Source organism: Anabrus simplex, chromosome 2, assembly GCF_040414725.1.
Source record: "Anabrus simplex isolate iqAnaSimp1 chromosome 2, ASM4041472v1, whole genome shotgun sequence".
NCBI lineage: Eukaryota > Metazoa > Arthropoda > Insecta > Orthoptera > Tettigoniidae > Anabrus > Anabrus simplex.
Genome location: NC_090266.1, coordinates 133,810,925 through 133,835,458, shown reverse-complemented (window position 1 = coordinate 133,835,458; position 24,534 = coordinate 133,810,925). Strand labels below are relative to the sequence as shown.

The 24,534-nt window shown below is 40.5% G+C and overlaps 1 protein-coding gene across 2 annotated transcripts in view; it reads left to right on the top strand.

Annotated features, from left to right (window-relative positions):
- LOC136863936 (follicle-stimulating hormone receptor) overlaps nucleotides 1-24,534 on the top strand; it is a 296,597-nt gene that overhangs the window by 65,583 nt on the left and 206,480 nt on the right. For both annotated transcript variants that reach the window (XM_068226488.1, XM_067140382.2), the window contains exon 2: nucleotides 6,727-6,909. In XM_068226488.1, the coding sequence (XP_068082589.1) occupies nucleotides 6,728-6,909 (182 nt within the window). In that variant the 5' untranslated portion in view covers nucleotide 6,727. The remainder of the gene's footprint in view (nucleotides 1-6,726; nucleotides 6,910-24,534) is intronic.

Genomic DNA, 24,534 nt, shown 5'->3' with positions numbered 1-24,534 from the left:
GGGATCTTGCAGTCACAAAGGACGTTGCAATGACCTGGCGCCACTTCAACTAAGCGGCGTTAACTCGTACTCGAGCATCTACAAGTGTGTCACTGTCATCTGTCTCTCGGGAGCCTAGTTAATGGAACGCAGATGTCTTCGGTAGTGGTATGTCGTCGACCAATATTGTCCTGGTTGTCTGATTGTTTTGTTTTTTGCGAGGTTTAGCCGCAATGCAAATGTTTCCAGCCTTGTTTTCCACTGGGTAACCAATTCATTAAGGCTGTTTTGTAAGTCGATAGCCTGCGTAACGTCGTCTGCATAGAGAAGGGCCCACGGATGGGGTGTTTGCAGGTCCGCGGTTACTGTGTCCATACACAGGATGGACAGGAGTGGCTACAGGACAGATCCTTGATGAAATCCCACTCGAATGTCAAATGGTGTGACGCCAGCTGCACAGTGGACATATTTCTCTTGGACACCATGGGTACGGAGAGAATACCAGATGAGTTCAAATGTGTTTACTAAATGTAGAAAGATCATATGGGCTGTTCTTCTCTTCTCTCTGTGCTTCTATGCCAGCAACCGGACAACATGGATAGCATCTGTTCTGCAACATTTAGCGAAGCCACATTTGTTTGATGAGACTGTAATACTACTTCCAGGCGTGCGTCAATCACCCGCTCAAGATTTTTATGGTGTGGCAGAGGAAACGAACTGGGTGGTAGCTGGCGCAAATAGAACCATCGTCTTTAGTTTTCCAGTTTGGCACGGTAATACTGATCTTCCAGATGGATGGTATGTCGTTGTCTTCAATACACTTGTTGAAGAATTTTTCAAGTAATTGGGTTTCCACATTGCCCATTCTTCTTCCAAACTTCAACAGGGATGCCATCATGTCCAGTTGCTTTGCTGATTTTCGTTGCGCAGATGGCAACTGCAACCTCGACGGGTTGGAACTGCAGTCTGCACTGGATTGTCTGTGGTGACAGTTTGATGTAACGGGACATTAAAGTGTTCACGCCAATATCGATGTATATCGGCTGGGTTTCAAAGGAGCTATCCATGTTCGTCCTTGATGTGGATGACATGAACAAATCTATTCAGTGGCACGACGAGGAGATCTGGTGATCGTATAGATAGCATTGGCTTCTCTGGGTTGATCTAATTGTTCATAGAGGTCACGAAGGTAATTGTCCTTGGCGGTTGCTACTGTTCATTTGGTGACAGATTTGAATTCCCTATTGTGAAACAGATCGGTGTCAGTTCGGTTAGTGATTTTCCTGGATTTCACTGCTCGCTGAACCGCGTCATTCCACCAGCAGACCTGTATGTACACAAAACGCTTCCCTGGTTTCGTCAGTCCTATAATTTCATTCGTCCTCGATCAAATTCATGCGGCGATCACACCATATGTATCCTTCACACGGTGGGCAGTATTCAGGAGGGGACAAATTGGTGTCCATTAGCATTGTTGCTTTGTCATAAAGCTTCCATCACTTGATGCATTTTGTGGAGGCGACAAGTCAGACAGGTGGGCGAAGGTGAAGCTGAAATTCAAGAACCAATAGTCTCATGTTGAGGAAAAATGTTGTCTGATTTTATCACTTTAATAGCCGCAGATCCTTCCTCTTCACCATCCAGTAATCGATTTCTGACTTGTCACGACCACTGCTATATGTGTTACTGTTGGACAGACGTTTCTTCAAGAACGTATTTACTTTTGCTAAGTCGTATTCCAAGCCGCGTTCACCAGTTTCGTGATGCACTCTAAACCCGAATCCACTACGCACTCATTCGAAACCATCCCTTGAGTAGCCAACATGGCTGTTGAGTTCTCCACCGATTAACGGATGTTTCCTGGTGTCAATAGAGTGGATATATGATTCCAGCTGTCCATAAGCCGTCTTCTTCCTTTACTGGGCATCCTACATGTGGTACATAAGAGACGATGTGTAATATTGCTGAGCCGGTGAAAATTCTGATGCCATTCAAATATCGGATGTTCGGTCTACGTAGGTGATTTTGTCTTACAATCTCTCTGAGGCGTCAATTGCAACGCCATTTCGTCAGGATGTTGTGCCATAATAAAAGAGCTTGTATCTTCCATCAATGTCACAAGCTTACGATGTTTTCAACTTTGTCTACTGGATACAGGCAATGTCCACCCACCGTAGCTAGAGTGATTCGGCCAACTCACGACTGCGTGCAGTTGATCGTCGCATTTTGGGTAATTTGGCCTGTCCAGTTTAGCCCGCATCGGATTTCTTAGGGCTACAAGGAAATAATAAATCTTGGCACTCCATATCGTACGATGTCGGCATGCTAAAGATCTTGTAGCACATTTGGCGCCTAGCCGACATAATTAATTAAAAACGCAGCCATACGTCGCCCAATAGAGTTTTGGTTTACTATTGCGATCTGGCGGAGTGAAACGGAACGTCTAAATTCCCACCCAGGGAGCATAGATGGCGTCACCTCAATATGCTGGCACCTAGTGGCTGAGGCGTTTCAATTATTTTCATTATTATTTTACTTGAAATTTGCCATTAGGGCTATAACTCTATATGCAAATAAAGTGTATTGACTGGCTAATTAATTGATTTACTTTCTGGTGTCTAGAAGCACTTTCGAAACACCTTCAAAGTATAAGGTTAATTATATTTTGGGATTGCCCCAAACCCCTCATCCTCCTAAAGTTTCATACCCACTAGCCCTGACGGTCGAAGTCCCCCTTCCCCCACACACAAACTGCTCCCTGGATCCGCCCCAGCTCATTACATCGTTAACTGAGTTCATAATATCCCATCACATACCATTTACGAATTACGTGCAGCACGTTATAACTCACTGTAGTGTAGTCTCTCAAGATCACCGTACCACACAATACAAACAATTCAAAGGTGAACCGAAAATATGAAAGAAGAGATGTGGAAGGAAGGGGTGGCCTTCACCTACAAGCTGTGTACAGGCCTTCCGAGGAGGACACGATGGGTTGTTTGTGAAACTGTCTCTCCATTTCAGTTGTACGACTTCTCAAGTACGACATGCTTGAGGGAATATGATGTCACGGTTGCCATAGCAACCAACTGGTTAAAGTCATCATAAGGGAGAGACACCCATGGAGACCAGATTGTCCCTTCCCATTTCCAATCGAGGTGAGTCCAGGCGTAGATTCAGGGAGAAAGAGGACAAAAGAACAAATTCCTCTCGATCTTTCTACCCAAGAAGCCAGACATCGCTCTTGCAGTGACTTGAGAAGCATTGTTGTCATGTACGCAAAGAACGGGGATGAACTTGCTGGGGTACAGCATTAGTAATACAGTCCTTATACTGACGAGGAAGGTGAAGAGGCCCTTCACTTGACGAGCCGCACCTGTATTAAACTAATGCTTTAACCCATACAGCCATATAATTGTCAAACCGCCAAGATGACTGCACCTCGGCCAGGTGGTTTACAATTACTGAGGTGTCACTCTTCTGGCCAACTTCCTTAGACCCCTCATAACCGAATGAAGAGATCTGAAATCTTTCTTTACAACAGCGTTAATGATATTACCCCAGTGAAGATCGCTCCTTGTATTAACAACTAGGTACTTATAGTGATACCCATGAGGTACTTTCACCTTATCAACACAAAAATTGAAACTGAGAGGACTCTTCCGCTTGGTGAAACTTACAATCACACTTTTCACCCCGTTTACCATCATACTGTAGTCTGCTGTCCATCTCACCACATGGCTGACTTTTTTTGCAGTCGCTCACAATACTGTAACTTATTTATTACTCTACGCAGTGTAAAATCATCCCCAAAAGCCTTATCTTTGAATCCAGTTCTCTAGTCATATCATATATATATACCAGGTGGCCCTCCAGTCCCGTTCTTTCTACTGATAAGTGTCCCGCAAGCACTAATGATGAATGGGATGCCTAATCGCTGGTTTACAAAGGAGTGCTACAACTTGCTGTATTTCGAATGTGAAGGAAATAGCAGTAGATTTACTACACATCTTCTGTAACAGGGCGCATTTGTAAACAAGCCAAAAATGCAGAAAATAAAGTTTAATGACTCAATTTTTGCACGGACAGACATTCCACCTTACCAATAAGTTGCTTCTCTGTGCTATGTGCCTTGACCGACCCATAAGCTCTTAATTGCAACTCTGTTCGGTGAAATACGTGTATAGAAGGCGGGTGACTATTTGGAAGCTCTTACACATACCGTATGCAATCTTCGACTGCATTCTGACCAGATTCTCCATGGATTAAAATTATGTCTTGATATTCGTCGTTGTTGAACACACCAGCCATTGTCGATATTATGACAGCAACTGTACCAAATACCAGCCTACTACTGAGCGTTCGAAAACGAGGTTTACTGACGCAAGGGGGCACATTTGACGGGTAGCGCAGACGAACATGGAACGAGTGGCCGTCCGGTTGTTATCGCTTTATGTTTTGGTGTAACTAACCTGCAGACAGCAATAACCCTGTGAAAATCAGTTATTAGACAATCCATTCATCATTACTGCATGCGGGACTCTTATAAGCAAAAACAATGGCGCTGGCGGGTCACCTGTTATATGTAGGCCTAAATGAAATGTGAAATGTCGTATGGCTTTTAGTGCCGGGATATCCCAGGACGGGTTTGGCTCGCCAGGTGCACGCCTTTCTATTTGATGCCTGTAGGCGACCTGCGCGTCGTGATGAGGATGAAATGATGAAGACAACACATACACCCAGCCCCCGTGCCATTGGAATTAACCAATTAAGGTTAAAATCCCCAACCCGGCCGGGAATCGAACCCGGGACCCTCTGTACCGAAGGCCAGTACGCTGACCATTCAGCCAACGAGTCGGACATGTAGGCCTATATATGTAAGAACACATACAGGTCTAATAACACTAGCGAACATGATTTTTGCGGTAAAATAGAAAATATGTAATTCTTATGGAAATCGCAGCCCTGATTCCAAAAATGATGCTATTCTTTTCCTATCACGTCTAGTTTTGACGCAATTCAGTGTTTTAGTATCTGCATGAATTCGTAAGACGTAATGTTGAGAGATGTTCTCGCGCAACCTTTTTAGAATACAATTATGTAATTTGATTTCTTATTGTTTGCATTTTATTATAGGTTTATTGCTGTCTAAATGTTAATTTTGTGGTTGGGGGTTTCCTGGTAAATTCATAACAAACTCTACCAGATACGCAATAGACCGCGAGGTATGTACGATTGAAGATAAGACAGTTGAGCATTTGTCTTTCATCTTAGACCACTGGAATAATTAGATGTGTTAAAAGCCCCAGCCATTATGCAATGTTTATGATGGACTGATAAAGCAGTTTCCTTTCAAAGATAACAGTGTTGCTTGAGACGGGTTCCAAGAAGTACCGGTGCGTGTTTAGTGCGTATTTTTTTAAAGTTCACATTCATTCAATTGTAGGCCTATCGTGTGCGCGAGAATTAATGTAATTTAATTTCAAATTGATCACTAATAAGTGAAGTTCTAGTGTTTTAACACCATCATGGCTAGTGTTTCAGGGGTGCACAGAAGACAGTGTAAACAAGGTCCTCAAAGGTTTTGTTACATCTGTGGAGTTTATGTGTGCAATTCCAAGGTGCGTCAAATAGAATCGTTTGTAAAGAAACATTATTTTTCTTACTTCAAATTGAAAGTTGGGGATCAAGACAAATCTTTCGCACCTCATATTGCATACAATACCTGTGTCGAGGGACTACATTACTGGTATGAGGGCAAATACTACATTATTGAGCTTCACCCTTGTTGGATTCCTTCAAGTTGAGCCACGCTGAAATAAACTATCCTAAACCCGAACTGCCTTCTGTCAAACCAGTTAGTAATTTCGCAGACGGGTCTAATTTGTAGCCTGATATGAAGACGAGCATTTCCAAGACTTAAGTTATGCAATAGGGAAGCAATATAAGAGGATTGAATGCCAGGCAGAGAATACTAAACTGGAACATGTTGATCATTTCAGATAATTAGGATGTGTATTCTTCCACGAAGGTGGTTCATTAAGTGAAATTGAATCAAGGTTCAGCAAAGGTAATGCAGGAAGCTCGCAGTAGCGATTGGCAGTATTCTGTTAGAAATATGCAAGTTCCCGAACGAAGCAATCTTTACGTCGGTCGGTCTGTTCGGGAGTGAATGTTAGCTTGAATGCGGATATTTAATGCACAAGTCGGAAGCAAAGGACGTGGTAGTAGTAAGAATAGCTGCTGGTACAAACAGGCGAGAACAATGGTAGGAGGGTACTCGAATTGAGTACATAAGCTAAGTTAGGAATAAACTCGATGGATGAAGCTGTAAGCATAAATCGGCTTCGGTGAGGTGAACAGAGGAAGACACTATCTAAGAGAATAATGGGCTCGGTCATGAAGGGAATGAGAAGTAGAGGGGGACTAATGCAATTATGGTTAGACTCTGTTTTAACGATGTAACGATAAGAGGCGTGGAACTATTGCAAATAGGGTATTGTGGTGGCGTTTAGTTACTGCACAGAGACGTGGTGACTGAATGCTGAAAGGCATCATAGACTATAACGAAGATATCTGTATGTTATAAACAGTATTAGTAATAATGGAATGATATTGTATATAAGCATTCAGATTTAAAAACAATAAATTAAAATTTAGACTCTATGTTATTTCAAACTTACGTAATATTGAACCATGTGCATGTACTGTAGTATACGAATTGTATTGTTGAGTGTTTGCTCACAGCATGCAGTGGCTGCTCCTCCTTTGGCTAGGAGTCGTCTGTGGAAGAGTGGGAGATGATAACAGCACTTCAGGACTTCATGGCTGTCACTGCCTTTCTTCTTCAATGGAGAGCCACGAGGAGGAAATGGAGTGTCACTGCACAGGAGATGGTTCTGATACAGTGCAGCCCGGGGTTCATAGATTGTGAGTATTTCAGAATAAGTGCTCACCTTCTATGTCTAGATATAGCAGAGAACGAGCCCAGTGAGTGTTTCATGATATCCGCTCACCTTCTATGTCTTGTTCTAGTAGAGAATGAGCCCAGTAAGTATTGAAGGATATCTACTTACCTTCCGGGACCGAATCTAGCAGAATGTTAGCCGGGAGTTTATGGATTACGAATATTGTAGGATATTTGCTTACCTGATCTTTTTTGTCTGGATCCTAACCTAGTTTCGGTCTTTTGTATGATTTATTTTCTCCAGATTATACAGTTTTCAACCTAATTAATCTTTACGGAGAAAACAGAAAGAGAGAACAAACAAAATCAAATACAAATGCAAAACAAATACAAAGAAGACAAGACCGATCTGTGAAAATACAAAAATCCTATAAAGATATAATTAATAGACAACCCTATTGAATAAGGCCAGACGGCAAAAAAAGGCAAACAAACAAAAACAAACAGAAACAATGGCCTAACTATAACTGTCTACTTACAATGGGTATGCATCAGAGCAGGTGTACCCACACTCAGCTACCCGCCTCATCCAGCGGAGTCCGCCAGCTGAGACCTGGCCTAGGACACCGCTCATACACACCCGCTCCCTCCCCACCCACTCTGCTAACCATCAGTGTGAGGAGGCCTTTGTTCTTCTGCTGCTTATCTACATACTCCCTGCTCTCCTCTATCAACAGCAAACAACAATCACTACGAGGAGAAACAATATATATATCTGCCACACTGCTATCTTCTACCTTCTGCTTCCTTTAACCTTTTTATACAGCGTTTTCTGACAACCTCTAAAACTTGTTTAAGTTCCCAGGTTCTTTCCATTCTCTCGCAATCCAGTTAACGATCTTCTATTCATTGGCCGACTGCTTTATGGCTTCCAAGTGCCCCTCACTCATGAATTTTTCTCTCTCCACACGAGTTCCCTTTCATGCTATTAACAAGTGGAACACATCCCTTGTCTCCCCACACAATAAACATATCGAGGTGTCATTCATTCTTGTCCACCCCTTATTCCTGTAAATATCCATCATCCAACTTATTATTCCTCTTCTCTCTAATCTGTTCACATTATCTATTCTTATACTTACTACTTGCTTAATTTTAATAAACATGTTTAGGGACGTCTTTCTCATACATTCAGCATCCAACTCCTGTGATTGAATATCTTTGACCCTTTTTAACGTATTCCCCCAACAATCTACTTTCCTTCTTTCCCAATCCCTCCCTCAATAGTTTCCTAAGCCCAATGTCTCAATAATATTGTTCACCTTGTCTATCCAGTAGTCGCCGAAAGAACTCTTCTTTTGGTGCTGGTAAAACGTTTCTAGGAGCAAGCCGCCCCCACCCGTTGCCAACCTTCTCCAATACCCCAACACTCTCTTCATAATATCAACCTCTATATACTCATTACACATAAGCCTAACCGCTGCATTAGCCGTAAATTTGGGAGGTCCTTTACAATTTTGCCAAATCTGTTAACAATCTGATTTAGTATAATACGATCCTTCTCAACCCTCCATGTTCTGCTCCATATAACACCCTACTTAAAACCACGGTTTTAAATACCATTCTCTGTATTTTGAAATCACATCCTGGGAATTTGTTTTCCAGTATTCTTATAGCTGAAAGTGCTGCTATCCCCTTCCACTTACTTGATTAATTTGGTCGAACCATTTACCATTCTTATTTATACAAACACCCAAATACTCTAGCTTATCTGTCTCCTCTATTACCTCCCCATTTATCACCCAATGTTTCTTAGTCCTCCGTTTCCTACTTTTCCTACATACCATTTACTTTGTCTTCCTACCATTTACTCTCAGCGATCATTTCCCAGCATACTCAAAAACCTCCTTTAGACTTCTCTGTAATCCTCCTCCCGTCAGCGTCATCAATAATATATCGTCTGCAAATATCAGCCCTGGGATTTCTAGCCCACCTAATACAGGACTCATCCACTCTTTCCCATGCCCTTCTAATATGTCATTGATAAAAATCAAAAAAGAATAGGAGATAATTTGCAACCCTGTTTTAGACCTATATTTGATTTTATTAGACCACTTACAACCCCTTCTTCTAATCTAGTACTACTAATCTAATACTACAATATACTTGCTCATATATAGCCTCAATCGCACGTCTCATATTTTTGGAAATTCCCACCCTGCCCAATTTCTTAAGCAGCGCCTTCCTACTCACTGTGTCGAAGGCCTTTTCAAAATCGACCGCTGCTATATACACCCTACTTCCTTCCTTTTTCACATACTTATCAATTATTGTCTTCACAATCATCACATTATCCATCGTTCTAGGTCCTTTCCTGAACCCGCTCTGATAGATCGGTAATATCGAGAACTGTTCCGCCCATTTTCTCAACCTATTCGCTAAAATGCCCGTGTACACCTTACTCATTGTGTCTAAAAGAGTTATGCCCCTGTAGTTACTAGAGTTGTCTCGCTCCTTTCTTTTTGTAAATAGTACAAATAATACATTTTTGCCACTCCTTCTGGAAATTGGTACCTTCGGATACCTTATTAAATAACTTCACTATACACTCCTTCACCGAACTATTCTTTGTTGCTTCTTTCCAAAATACATTTGTTATTCTGTTCCCACCCCCAGCTGTCCTATTTTTGGATTTGCCTAACATTTCCAATGCCTCTTCCCCTGATATTTCTTTATCCTACTCATAACTCCCTACTGTCAACTCCCTCCCAATCACCTCCACCCCTCTATCTCCCTTCCACCTATCGTTCCCTCCTAACAGTTTACTGATATATTCCATCCATGTTTCATAATCAATTTTAAGTTTACTGTACCTCCTCTCTCCCCTATTAATTTTATTGATTCTCTCCCATACCTTTTCACCTTCCTTGCTTTTGCTTTCCCTATTGATCGCCTCCACTTGTTCCTTCTTCCATAACGTTTCCTTTCTATTAGCTTAGCCTTGTATTCCTTCTTCAGTCTACAAAACCTTTCCCTCTCTTCTCCCCCTCCGTGCTTCCTAAAATCTTTCAGCGCCCTTAATACCCTCCCCAATCCCTTACACTTACTATCGAACCACGCCTGTCTCTTTCACCCTTTTCCTTCTGTGACGTATCACCTCTGCTTCCCTCTTTATGGGGTATTCTACTAGCTCTAAGGTTCTATCCACATTGTTACCTCTCAATGCTACTTCGCACCCTACATTAATAATTTGGAATTCATTTTGTAAATACTTATCAAGTCTTACTTTAGCCTCCTCTGTCCATTTATATTTAATGACTATCATACCCTTTTCTCTATCACTCGTTCCTTTTCGCAACCTATCCCCCTGCTCCAATCTCCTCAAGTTTATAGATATCGGGGCGTGATGAGATTCAGCCAGTTAACAACCTCCATATTATTTATTCTCGCCAACATCTCCTCCGAGCTGATTACCAAGTCGATAACACTCCCTCCTTGCTTTGTAATATGCGTCAACTCCCCCTCGTTATCCCCAGTCCACCATCCATTCAGAATGTATAAATTACCTGCCGAACATAATTCCAACAGTTTCTGCCCATTCCCATTTATTCCATATCTTTACTCCTTCTTTCGCTCCTCCTAATTCCTTTCACCTCTTTATTGTATATGGGACTTAAGTTCGCTATTCTCGCATCCTAGTCAGTCATCAATATCATCTCCGCTTCTTCATACTTCTCCTTGATCCCACTAATTTCCACTATCAGCTCCTCAAATAAACTATAATTTGCATATACTGCGCCACTAGGGTGGTTGTATAGAAAGGTCAGGCATACCTCTTTAGGCTCTCCCCTACCTAGTTTAACCCTCACCCAAATCACCCCTTCCATCTTATTTTCAAAAACTTCAATCATATCGCATATTTCTTCCTTTATTAGCAATGCTAGTCCGTCTGGATTTCTTCCCCTCCTCCCCCGTTTTTTCTTCGTTATGTTCCTTACCACAAACCCTTTCCACGTCAGATTCATTCCTTCTCCTAACCATGTCCCCAATAGGACCACAATGTCAAAACTCTCCACTACTTTTATCACCCCCCCGTTACCTAGTTTAATTAGTACCCCTTCAATATTTACAAATCCTATTTTCCGATATAGCTATGTATTCCCCTCTCCATCCTCTTCCCTTCCTCCCTTAAATTTCTTTCCTTCTTTTGTGTTGATCGTTCTACTTCTCGTTACCCTCGCCCCTTCTTTCTCAGCTCCCCGTTCTTCTTTTTTATTCAGTTTGGCACTCTCCTTACTAGCCTTGTCGTCCTCTGAACTTAGACTCCGTCCTCTACCAAGAGCTTCTCGGCGTCTTCTTTCTTCTCCTTCCACTGCTCCGCTTGCGTGTAACAGAACCAATCCCTCCTCTCTCGGTGATCTTCCCGATGCTCCTTCCTCCTCTGGACACTGGACTTCGGTTACTTCGTCACAGTTATTCCCTACTACGTCAGCACACTCAGCACTTGCATCGATACTCCTTTCACCTTACCCGCCGATTGTTCGCTAACTTGCTGATGTTTGTCATCCATTTTCTGAAGCTTGTTCACTCCCCACACACGTGACCACCGGCCGTTTCGAACTACCAACTTCCGACCTCTAACATGTTCTCTCAATCCTTGTTTTCTCGCTACACAAAGATGTTTCCTTAAAATTCTCAGCTCATTAATTGCTTCGCTACCAATACCACTCTTCAATCACACTTCCTCCCCTTTTAAATGCACTGCGTTCCTTAACACAATATCCTCGATCAGGATGAATAATAGCGACACTTTAATGGGCCTATTGCCCTTCATTCTCCCCACTCTATACACATTATCAATGTCAACCTCACTAAAGTTGATCTTCATTTTGTTTTGCACCATATCCACCACCTTATACACTAAGTCCACTTTATTTTCTCTGGCCCCTTATTGAATTCCATAAATAAATATGTTTTCCTTCTTCTTTCCTGGTCACCATTAATTCTTTCCATCTTCACCGTTACCAGCTCCTCTTCCAGGTCTTTGATCTGCTTTCGCAGTATTTCTACCTCTTGTATGTTGTTTTCAATCTTCCCCTTTAGTTCTTTCATCTCCTCCCTAATACATTGCTTAATATCCTCAGCCTGGTTAGTTATCAGTTCCCTTACTTGGTCTGCCTGACAAGCCTCCTTCACCAACTCCTTTATTGCCTGAATTTCTTCCCATCCCAGAGTGCCCACATGATATGGGTCTGGTCCTGGGTTCGTATCCACTCCCCCTATCGTTAGCAACGCTGCCACCACCACTGCTGCAAGCAGCGCTGCCATTAACCCCTCTCTTGTATCCTTCGCCTTCTTATCCTTTACCTCATTGCTCTTCCATCGGCTCTGCCAACTTCCTATCTCAGCTCTATATTGTTGCAAGGTGTACCCCATTCCGTAGCACTCACTCAGCACATCCGTTCTCTCTGATTGCTTACTCAATACTGTTCGGTCTTTTGAAACATAAAGAAGACCACAGTAGACTGTTCATTGTTTAAAACATGCTGGTCGTCTTTGTTTGCATGTGAATCCACTCATCGTTCACCAGTCAGTGGGCGCTTTGAGGATGCGGCTCCTTTTCGTGAGTGTATGGATATAAAAATGACCATAAAACTTACGAGTGTGAGAGTCCTGCGGCTAGTTAACGCGTAGATCACAGTCTGCCGGCGAAATTCAAACAAAGTGGTTCAACGTTCAATGCTGAAAGTTACAGTGGCATATCCAGTAGATCAATACAATACTCTTTAGTTTTTGGGATATGGGAGCTGAAGAGTTCTTATCAAGAGCACAAAACTGGACACAATGCCTCATCTGGATGTTTGAGCCATGACTTATCCCTCCCTTTGAACCCAGGTGGTCCAGAATTGGTTTGAAGAGCAGTGTGGAGAATAACAAGGAAGAATGTGGCCACGACGTTCACCTGAGCATTAGTGCGATGTGACAGAAGTCAATTCGTGTACAAGATGTTGCACCTGATAATGCCAGTGAAATCCAGAAAAAGTGGTTCAACATCTCTACAGGTGTCTTCCATCCGCTTTTGAAATGTTAAATGACAGCAGCTCTAGGGTGAGAGGGGAACCTACACGTTATTAAGTAGGTATACTATGACTTTTATTATGTCAGTGTAATACTCGTTGGAGAACCTTGATGTACTAAGTGTAGCAACAAGTGCTCTGGGAAGTGTTACAGTGCTGTGGTGTGAGTTGTAGTGAAACACTAGTGGAAAACGCGATTCTTATTCAATAATTGCTGCATATTTTGAACATACAGAGGTAGAAACGTATTCTGATATTATGAAGGTAAGGGACATAAACTTCACTCATTAAGAACATTTCCATAGTTTACAAAAGAATTGTACTACGAGAAAATAATAATGATGATAATAATAACAACAACAATAATAATACTAAGGGGAGCGCTAAAAATAGAACACCTAAAAGTAAAATATAGCGTGTCATTGACCTAGCCAGGGTAAGGGGCGTGACGTGGTGGAAGGTCAGCGAACTGGTAGCCAGTTGGACTCACGCCAGTGACAGAGCAACGGTTTTTCACCAACCTCGCATTATATGCTGGAGAAGAGACAAAGCCGGACTTCATTAAGATAAGTTCCAGATTTCAAGTTCCTAACTATTTAAACTGAAATAAACATAAATATTTCAGTGTTCTTTTATAGAATCTGATGATGATACTTTAAGAACGAAACATGCCATTCTATTTTAATTAAGTTTTTCAAGCAAAATACTGTTAACGTATGTTTTCAATTTCAGATAGTGTATATATTTATTAATCAAAATTAGTTTCGGCAGACTGAAGAACCTAACAGTTGAAAAAAAGTCTGCAAATGGCAAACCATTCAAATACAACGAAGAGAGACCTAATAATAATAATAATAATAATAATAATAATAATAATAATAATAATAATAATAATAATAATAATAATAATAATAATACCGGGCGAGTTGGCCCTGGGGTTAGAGGCGCGCGGCTGTGAGCTTGCATCCGGGAGATAGTGGGTTCGAATCCCATTGTCGGCAGCCCTGAAGATGGTTTTCTGTGGTTTCCCATTTTCACACCAGGCAAATGCTGGGGCCGTACCTTAATGAAGGCCACGGCCGCATCCTTCCAACTCCTAGACATTTCCTATCCCATCGTCGCCATGAGACCTATCTGTGTCGGCGCGATGTAAAGCCACTAGATAATAATAATAATAATAATAATAATAATAATAATAATAATAATAATAATAATAATAATAATAATAATAATAATAATAATAATAATAATAATAATAATAATGTTATTTGCTTTACGTCCCACTAACTACTTTTAACGGTTTCTGGAGACGCCGAGGTGCCGGAATTTCGTACCGCAGGAGTTCTTTTAGGTGCCAGTAAATCTACCGACACGAGGCTGACGTATTTGAATACCTTCAAATACCACCGGACTGGGCCAGGATCAAATCTGCCAAGTTAGGGTCAGAAGGCCAGCGCCTCAATCGTCTGAACCACGCAGCCCGACGAAGGGAGGCCTATGAGTAGACGTATAAGTATCGATGAATATAGGTTAAATGATGACACACGATTACATGTTATCAGCGCACAAGTTTATTCATAAACCTTTCGGCCATTCTAACTGTCTACGATAGTGGAGAATGATCTCCAGCAGCAAAAACAATAACAACAATATATGTACTCTCGACACAGTGGCGACGCGTGGCGTTTTGAAAAGTGTTACCACACTCCTTCTGAGAGTATATTGTCGCTCGCACAGCAGCATTTTTTATGAGCAGTACAGGTGTCATTTCTTAAAAGTGAAAGATTTGATCATTGATATTATCTTTGTATAAGATAACATCATCTGAAAATGATGAAATGGCACATAATATATTGAACACTAGTTAGCATCAACATTATAGAAATTAGCAGTCTCGATCATGCACTAATTGAAAATAGTTCACATCATGAAAAACGTATGGCAGAATACTCATGCACTCATAAACATAAAGTTTAAAATTAATTTCTAACAGAGCTTCAAGACTTACCTCAGTATTTCCTATTTGTACTTCAGGTCGATACGATGGCATGTTGTGGCGTCAAAAATATCTATCACAGCACCGTAGAAATCAAGCCTCTTCATTAAGTCACTCAGAAATTTCTTCTCAATCGCAATCAAAGAAAGTGCAGAGAGCCTGTCCTGTACTTGTGAATTTATTTAGAAGGAGTGTATCCTTTTTAAGGTCAAGAAGCTTCTTTCAGCGGAAGCGCTAGTTGCTGGGATGGTGAAAATGAGGTCAATCAATTTCGTTGCTTCTGGATATGCTTTTTAAGACTACTGGTGTTCAAATATTGGTAGAAGTCTTATGCATTATTTTTTCATGCAGGCAAAAGTTCGCCCATAGGTCTTCACTAACGACTGATAGGCACTGTTCGGGAACTCCTTCGCGAAAATGTTAAACTGGTCAGTATCAATTAACTGAAGGAACTCCAGCTTGTTAATATCAGAAAATCTATCTGATAGTTGCACGGATATGATGCCAATTATTTCCAAATACAATCGGAGATACGATGTTTTCTTAGTTCTTATAAAATTAATTCTCTGGAACATTTGGGGGTAGTCTTGCCTCCCTTCATTGTCTTGCAACTTTGACCACATAGTTTCAAAATTATTTCTGGTTGTCTGCAATAACGCTTCAAATTGCTGGATCTCTTTGGAGCAGAAGGCAATATCACATATTTTCTTCTGAAGGATCTGATACAGAACATCAGATTGAGGAAGCACTTCAGCAAATAAATTCAATAGGAAATAGAAATCAAAGTCTTGCAGGGTACCATAGTAACCCTTAGCTTGAATTCCCGTTCCACCGTCTCATTCGTCTGCGTTATATTTCACTTCTCTGAAGAATTCAAGGAGATATGTGTAGGGAGAGGATACAACTTCAACGAGTCTACCAGCATATACCATCGGGTAGGCGCTACTGTTCGTAATCGTCTCTGTATTACTTTGTCAAGAGCAGCGGCCCTTTTAGGGGATGATGAAAAAAACCCTGCTAACCCGGACAAAGTCTGAAAAAATACTTTACATTGCTTGATGTGGTTAACAGATTGCTGTAATACCAAGTTGAGCCTATGACCACAGCAGTGAACAAATATAGTCTGGTCATATTTATCCCTAACTAACTCCTGCAACCCACTGTGCTGTCTTGCCGTCACTGCTGCGCAATCAAATGTTTCTGCTACTAACTTTTCACCACACCGAAATTCTTGTAACCCTCCAAAGTATGTTTAGGGAGAGAAACAGCAGAACTGCCACCGCTTACATAATTAAATCTCAAAAATCTCTCTTAAATTTCGCCTTCGGGACTAACATATCTACTTACAGTCGGGAGTTGTGCTCTGTTAGAAACGTCTGTACTTTCATCCAAAATAACGGAAATAAAGGTTGCTTTTTTTAATTTCGTCTCTAATTTTGCTGTTCATAAAAGTAGCTATGGCTTCAGTTTATCATTTTGTATATCAGATGAATGTTCTGAGAAAACTGAAGATGTTTCTAAGTGGTGCCGAGATACGTCATCTTTCTTAGCAATGAATACTAGTCACTCCCTGTAATTACCTCTGTTATCGGATTCTTCATTTTCTCGATGACCCCTGAAAGGTAATCCTTGCTTTGAAAGAAAACACGCAGTATCTACTAAAGTGCTGACAATATATCTGTTATATTTTACTAGCTTATATTGCTCGTCAATTTTCTTTCTGCAAGCTGTACTCAAACAGAACTCTATTCTGGATCTTCCGAACTGAAACATATCCACAAGAGCGTTGATGTGTGCTTGAGACACCTCATAGCGTCTCTTTAAAACTCTAAGTTAAGGATGTATTCTGCCCGAAGGCAGGTCCGAACCTCCGCAGAGGTGTGCCTGAGCCGGATGGCCAGTTCCTTTCCGCTCCTCCATTCCCTTACCCCACCAACAGCGCCTGGCAACCCATCCAGATCTTGACCAGGCCCGATGTTGCTTAACTTCGGAGATCTCACGGGATCCGGTGTTTCAACAAGGCTGCAGCCGTTGGCTTTAAAACTCAGAAACTATCTAAATTGTCCACACCGTCTTTATTCCAAGCATTATTTTCTGAAGAAAATAGAATACATGGCCAACAGTACATTTTATTCATTTTTGCACAAGCACATAACCAGTCCAGATTTATGTACCACGAGTCATGAAAATATCGTACTGTTCTTTTCGTTTCTTTGAATAAATTTTTAAGAGAAGGCGTGGGTCTACCTTTTTTCAATTATGTTTTTCTTTTCTTCAAACGTTCTTAACGAAAATGGCGTGTTCATTAAGCTTTCTATTATACGTGCACATTCTGGGCCGGCCAAGTTACTTATTTTTGAGGTGGAAGAGACAGCACTCATTTTAATGTTCAATACGTTTTGCAGTCCTATAGGCTATCCTTACCTAGCTTAAAGACCGACTCGTTGGCTGAATGGTCAGCGTACTGGCCTTCGATTCAGAGGGTTTCGGGTTCGATTCCCGGCGGGGTTGGGGATTTTAACCTTAATTGGTTAATTCCAATGGCTCGGGAGCTGGGTGTGTTTGGCGTAATAAACATTAGAAATCATCCTAGGTAGGACCCTCATCTTCACAGACATCCAGGTCGCCTTATAGGCCGTCTACTAGAAAAAAACCTGCACCAGGCCTCTCCGGAGGCCATACGCCATTATTACCTAACTTAAATATAAATTCCCACTTTAACAAAAGAAGTCTCATCGTATTATAATAGAAAGCAATAACACAATAATATAACAATGCACTGTTGAGCGCGGCGGAACGAACGGACGGAACAGCTCAGCACCGACGTTATAGGTTTTTGTTTCCACTTTTCACTATGGTAATACGACCAGAGAACATAGTAGGATACATTCCAGTGTCAAGGAGAAAAGGGCCTTGCTTGGCGCAGGCGCAGTAATACTCACCTAGCTGTTGGAAGGGATTCAAAGCGTAACAACTGCATGGAGTGGTAACAGCCTCTCGCTCAGCTTTGACGGTGGCAAACTGCTGCAATAGAGTTCTCGCGACACGTCCAGGCGAAGAAACAAAAATATTAAATATTAATATTAAATAATATTCGATTTTTGTATTTTCAAACTGTTTCTAGTGGTAACAGTGGATACTAGCACGCTTCGCCACTGTCTCGACATAATCTCGGCAAAGAGGCTCTGTAATCTTTCCTTGCGTCTTCTAATAAATGAAACATTATACAAATTTTATCGGAATGTTAATGTTTTAGAAGTATACAAATTGAAATTATTGACATATTCTTCTTCTTTCAAAATTAAATTTAATGAAGTTCAAAAGTATCAACCTGAACTTATCCATATTTAATTAGGCTGACGTTAATTCAGATCGTTTCGGAATAATCGCATTCGTCAAAATTGATTCTGGAAATGTCACAATAATTGTCTTTGACACAACTTAATATTACTTTACCGATAATGTATAATTATCCTTACATTTAATTTATCATTAAACGTACACTTGATTTTACAGCAATAAAATTAAGTCGACAAAAATAATTAATTTGGCATCTGTTCCCAGTACAAAAAATTGAAGAGCTTTCTTTACACTAAAATAATCCTTCCAAATCTCAATTCTTAACCTGAGCAACAACGCCGTAGAACAAAATAGGATCCTAACAATAATCACTGCAAACATGTTAAAATGACACAGTTGCAAAAATAGCATATCCCAAAGCAAAAATATAATCACTCACTAATCAAATAATGCTAAACAAATATTGGGTAGAAGGAAAACGCCAACAGAAAATTGACACACGTAACGGAATCCGCAATTATAATTTACATCATCCTTATTTCATCATTATTATTATTCGTTTCAAACTACAAAAATTGTACTGGAGTGAATTATCACTTACTGGAACCAACACCAGACATTCCTGATATTAAAAGGTCTAACAGCAGCGTACACTGGGAAATGAATGCAGGAGTTCACCCAAAGTGACAGGAAGATGCAGAAACTCATAGCTTTTAACCGGAAGACTCCATTCGTTCAACTACTTGAGGCTAAATAAAGAATATGAGGATGGTTGTCTAGTTGTACTTCCTCTTAAAACAATCACCACCACCACCATAAATAAAATATAGCCTACAATGCGCCTTGCAAATTGAAATTACACAAAGTGCTTACGACTGCGACTAGAGAAAACAATACACGTCCTTCATTGTTCGCCAAACCTGAATCATAATTCAACTTAACTGTAGAAAGTCAAACACAGCACATAGCTTGACACGAGGGTCAGTTCACCTTCACTGTAACATAAGACACGTGGTAGCATATCAAACCTTATAAGCACTATTATTAAGGCACTAATTACATGATCTCGCACAACTTTATCCTCCTACATGTTTATTATGAAACTCTGATTATTATTCTCTACACAGTCTTCTCATGTTGACGATAGGTATAAATTTAACATTTAAGATGACCTCCTAACCAATATATCACGAAAATGTCGTGAATCGAGATCACACGATTCACTTTTCCATGAATAACCGCAAAAAAGTCACAAGTGAATATTTATCCACTAATTTTAATCCGGGGAAAGTGTAGTATTATTAGCCGTCATGATTCTTCTTCGTTTAGGCCTACAATGGACGACGTGGTACTTAATTCTGGTGAGCTTTTTTCTTCCTCTTAGCTCAGCATTCCTTCCTTTTAGCGCTATGAATGTCTTTTCTTTCTTGAGTCCATTTCACACCTACACCTGGACGCAGTAATTTAGCTGTTAGTGACTGGAGAGAGTCAGATGTCTTGATTCACTTTGTGAACTTATCTCGGTTGTACAGTAAATGTCAATGTGATCAATGTTTAGGTACTGTAGGTCTTTCCGAACTAAATTCATCCATTTGGCATTTCTTGCTTTCCCTCTAGATACAGTGTTGAAGATCCTTGAAATGAGTCTCTGGCTGTCCATCCTGACTATGTGACCATAGAACATTAGTCTTCTATTCCTCATAGCTGTTGTAATGCTCTCTATTTTACTATACAGTTCCTTGTTGTGCCTGATTCTGTACCACTCCCCTTCTTTAATGGGATCCATAATCCTTCTGAGGATCTTTCGCTCTTTCGGTTCTAGTTTTCTGAGTTGTCCTTCCCGGGTCATATTTAAGAATTCTGAGGCGTACAGTACAGATGGTCTTATTACGATGTTGTAATGTCTAAGTGTAAGATTCAAGGAGAAGGATTTAGACTTGTTCTTAAAAATATGATAAGCTTTTTCTAATTTAGTGCATCTACTCTTCATTGCAAGGTCCTCATTAACATTTGGGGTTATCCATTCTTCAAGATATTTGAATGAGTTGGCTTTGTGTATTATATTGTCCCCCAAAGAAATGAAGTTGGGTGCTTCTCTGATGTTGGTCAGAAATTCTGTTTTGTTAACAGCTATCTCCAGCCCTAATTTAGCTGCTATGCGTTCGAGGTAGGATAGCTGGTACATAACTTCTTCCTACTTGAAGCTAAGAGTGTGAGGTCATCTGCGAAGGCTAGGCAAGTGACTGTTAACTTGTCTTTTTATAGCCGATTTTGAATCCAGAGTTGTCAGCTAGTGTGTCCGTCCATTCCCGAATGAGCTTCTTCAGCAGACAGTTAAACAGGATGGGGGACAAACCATCTCCTTGTCTAACACCTGTTTTTATCTCGAAGCTTTGTGATAATTCCCCTCTGAATTTGACTTTCGACATGGTGTTCGTTAGAGTAGCCTTCACAAGATCCAAAGTCTTCTTATCCAGTCCCATTTCAATTAACGTCTCAAAGAGGGACTGTCAGTCTACCGAGTCGTAGGCCTTCTGGAAGTCAACGAAAATTGCTGCATAGGGTGAGGTGCTGAGGCTTTTGTATGTAAAGATAGTTTTGAGGTTCAGAATCTGCTCTGTGCATGACCTTGACTTCCCAAATCCAGCTTGGTACTCTGTTGTACAGGAGTCTAATTGTGCCTCCACCATTTGGAGCAATGCTTTGGAGAAGATTTTGTAAGTCACTGATAGGAGACAGATTCCTCTGTAGTTGTTAAGGTCTAACTTGTCTCCTTTCTTGTGCAGCGGGTTGATGATAGCTGAAGTCCAACCCATTGTTAGTGTTTCCGTTGTCCAGATGTCAGGTATGATTCTGTGGATACTGTCAATTGACTCTTCATCTGCATGTTTGCATAATTCTGCAATGATGCCATCTTCATCTGCTGCTCTGTTAGATTTCAGTTCAGAGATGGTCTGTTTGATTCCTTCTTTGGTAGGAGGAAAGGAGTCAGGGTTAATAACATTCTTGGGTTGAAATTGTAGTTTTTCCTCGGATTTTTCTGCACTGAGGTCATCAAAATATTTTGCAAGGGCTGTAGTACAACCTTCAATGTTCTTTTTCAGTTCTCCGTCTGGTCTTCGAAGGTGAAGTGTAGGGGCTGAGTAAGCGTTTGTCTGAGATTTTAGAGTTTTGCATAAGCTACAGGTGTTGTCCTTTGAAAGTCTTTCTCTGCCTGATCTATGATGTCGTTGTTATGTTGTCTCTTAGCATTTATGGTGGTTTTGGCCATGTTCTTTATAACTGTTAGGAAGGCTATATGATGTTCCGTGTTTTTGTTGTTGTTCCATTTCACCCATGCCTGTCTTCTCTCCTCTATTGCCTTATCACATGTTGGTGTTGTTCCGCACGAACACCCATCCCCACAGTGTCCGCACTGGTAGCAACAAGACAAAGGGAAAAAACTAAACAAGGTGGAAGCAAAAGTCAACCAATAAGAAAACCGCCACAATAAAAAGTACTTACCACGAATAGTGCAGGTGACCAGAGCCCGTGGAAAGAATGAAAATAACTATCACTGTATGGTTTCAAATGACTACAAGAAAGACACGTCCAGGATACTTTTGCAGTAAATAAATATATTTAATGGAAGAAAGAAGTAAAATTAAAATAAACTTTGGACTCAAAACAGAACATGAACAGGAATAAGAAAAATTTTAAACATAGAAATAACAAGAAAAAAACAACAACTACCCTACGGTTCGAACCGGCCTAGATTATTGGGACCCAATATTAGTTCCATTACTAGCCTAACCTACCTTCCTAGTTATAAATTAAAAATAAATCATGATACGGTCTGATGCCTTTGGATTAGATTAAATATTTACAAATCTTTAATTTAGTTAATTTGCATGAAATAAATTTGTTAAACTAACTTTTTCTTCTCTTGCAAAATACACTCAGCGAACAAAAGAAATTCACTTGAGCTACTAGGCGAGGAGTTTATACGAGGTTACTATACCCACGCGGAAATAAAGAATAACAAGGAAATCCCGTAAATAAATCAGGGAAAAATCAGGAAAATCATATCTCGCGGGTAAACAGAGATACAGAGAAATAAATCAAATCACACATAGATAATCAGGCCAATAATGAAGGACAAACGAACTTAGCAATCAACATAGCAGCATCCCACCGGAGCATAAAAATCATTTCATAGTCAACTTTTTTTTATCCCATCGCCATGGCAACAACAACAATTAATGCTCACCCCAGGGGGAGTGAACCAATCCTAATTAGGATCGCAACAATGCCATCAACAGATCGCACGAAAAATCGAAAAACAATTTCCCAGAGGGAAAAGTAAAGCCCGAAAAGAAAGGCAGATACAATCAGAATAAGGAAATAACCGCACAGAAAATCCTTATGAAAACTGCCACGCTTAGCATCTTTCATTACCCTAATACAGCCCCTATAGCAAGGGCTTAAGGCATCATCTTTTTGTTTTGAAAAGAAAATAACGGAAAAATGACCAGAATAAATATAACACAATTTGTAACATTTTTTTTAAGGTTTCCAATTTTGAACAATTCCTAGTTTGAAAGACGATACAAATGCATGGGAACTGATTTCTAACCACAGCACGCCGCCCAAAAGGTTATTATTATTATTATTATTATTATTATTATTATTATTATTATTATTATTATTATTATTATTATTATTATTATTATTATTATTATTATTATTATTAAATTCAAGTTCGGGTAAACTTCGATGTCGTTATTCCAGGAAAGGCATTCCATGTTTCACCAATCAAATAGCACAAGCACTTCGACGAATTCGTAGCAAAATGGAGTTAGAGAAAAAATTTCAAACCTACAGACTCGGCGGTGTCGTTGAAAGTAGACGCTGTACTTAGACTAGGGAGAAAATTAAATAAAAAAATTATAAATACTACATTTGCGATGTTCTAGGAGCCCGTCCAGTGCAGAAACACATATAAATAGGGGAATGAGACCCCTAATATCCACTAGATCATCCCGGTTCCATCTTGTAGATGAACTTTATAGCGAACCTATGCACACGCGTCCGTTCGGCTTCCATGTTCTTAACAGACAACCTCTCTCTTCCTCTTGCAACGGTAGGCGGAAGTTGGCTTAATTATGCAAGGCGCGCTGTGCGCCGGAGGGCTGCGCAATAGGCTACAGTCCACCCAGAAACTTGAACAACTCCCGGTAGAGTGTATTAACAGATAGGGGCTTACAGTCCCGACATACTTCAAGCGGCTGCATATAGTTAAGTCTCAAATAAATAGTAACTTATCCTCTTTCATAGGAGAAGGAAGCAGTTCATGATTTTAAATCACTATAGAGATTAAGTCCATATCTCGCAGGGAGATAAAACGAAATAATTTCAACGGAGGTAAACTCTAACTCGAAAATGTCAAACAAGGAGTCTAATTATTAGTTCTGTCTCAGTGTCCACCATAGGTGCTTACTCCTTCTGGTTGCAAGGATAGTTTGATTATTATTTCTCAAATTCCCACAACACGTGATGACAATATGAAGACTTAGCTATCTGAATCACCTCAAAGGAAACTACGAAGTCTACCCAAATACTAAACAGTTGAGTACAGTTTGAAATTAATTATATTAGAAGACATAAGAAATCTACCAAGGAGAAGTTGAGAAACTGAATTATAGTCTCATAATCATGCCATGTAACATTACGTTAATCTACAAATTTCTAGCAGAATAAGTGTCGAAATATTACAACCAATAAAATAAAATCTACATTATTAAGTCGACTATACGTTCTTCTCTCATATCACTGGAACTCGTCCTGTGCTGGACGAATGCATGTTGTAATTCACTTCAGGTCATAATAATGTTATTTGATTTACGTCTCACTAACTACTTTTTCTGTTTTCGGAGACGCCGGAATTCAGTCCCGCAGGATTTCTTTTCGTGCCAGTAAATCTACCGACACGAGGCTGACGTATTTGAACACCTTCAATACCACCGGACTGAGCCAGAATCGAACCTGCCGAGTTAGGTTCAGAAGGCCAGAACCTCAACTGAGCCACTCAGACCGACTCACTACAGATCATGGTTCTATCTGCCAGAGATCAGCACTTCACACGACCATTATGCTGGGGTTAAATATCCTCGTTGAATCTATGCTGACTCCTTTAGTATCCTGTTGGAAATCACGACCTCCAGCCTCCACGTCATAATTAATTTCCAGTCGAATATTTAGCAACACGCTGACATATCCGAAACTGGAAGACTGCA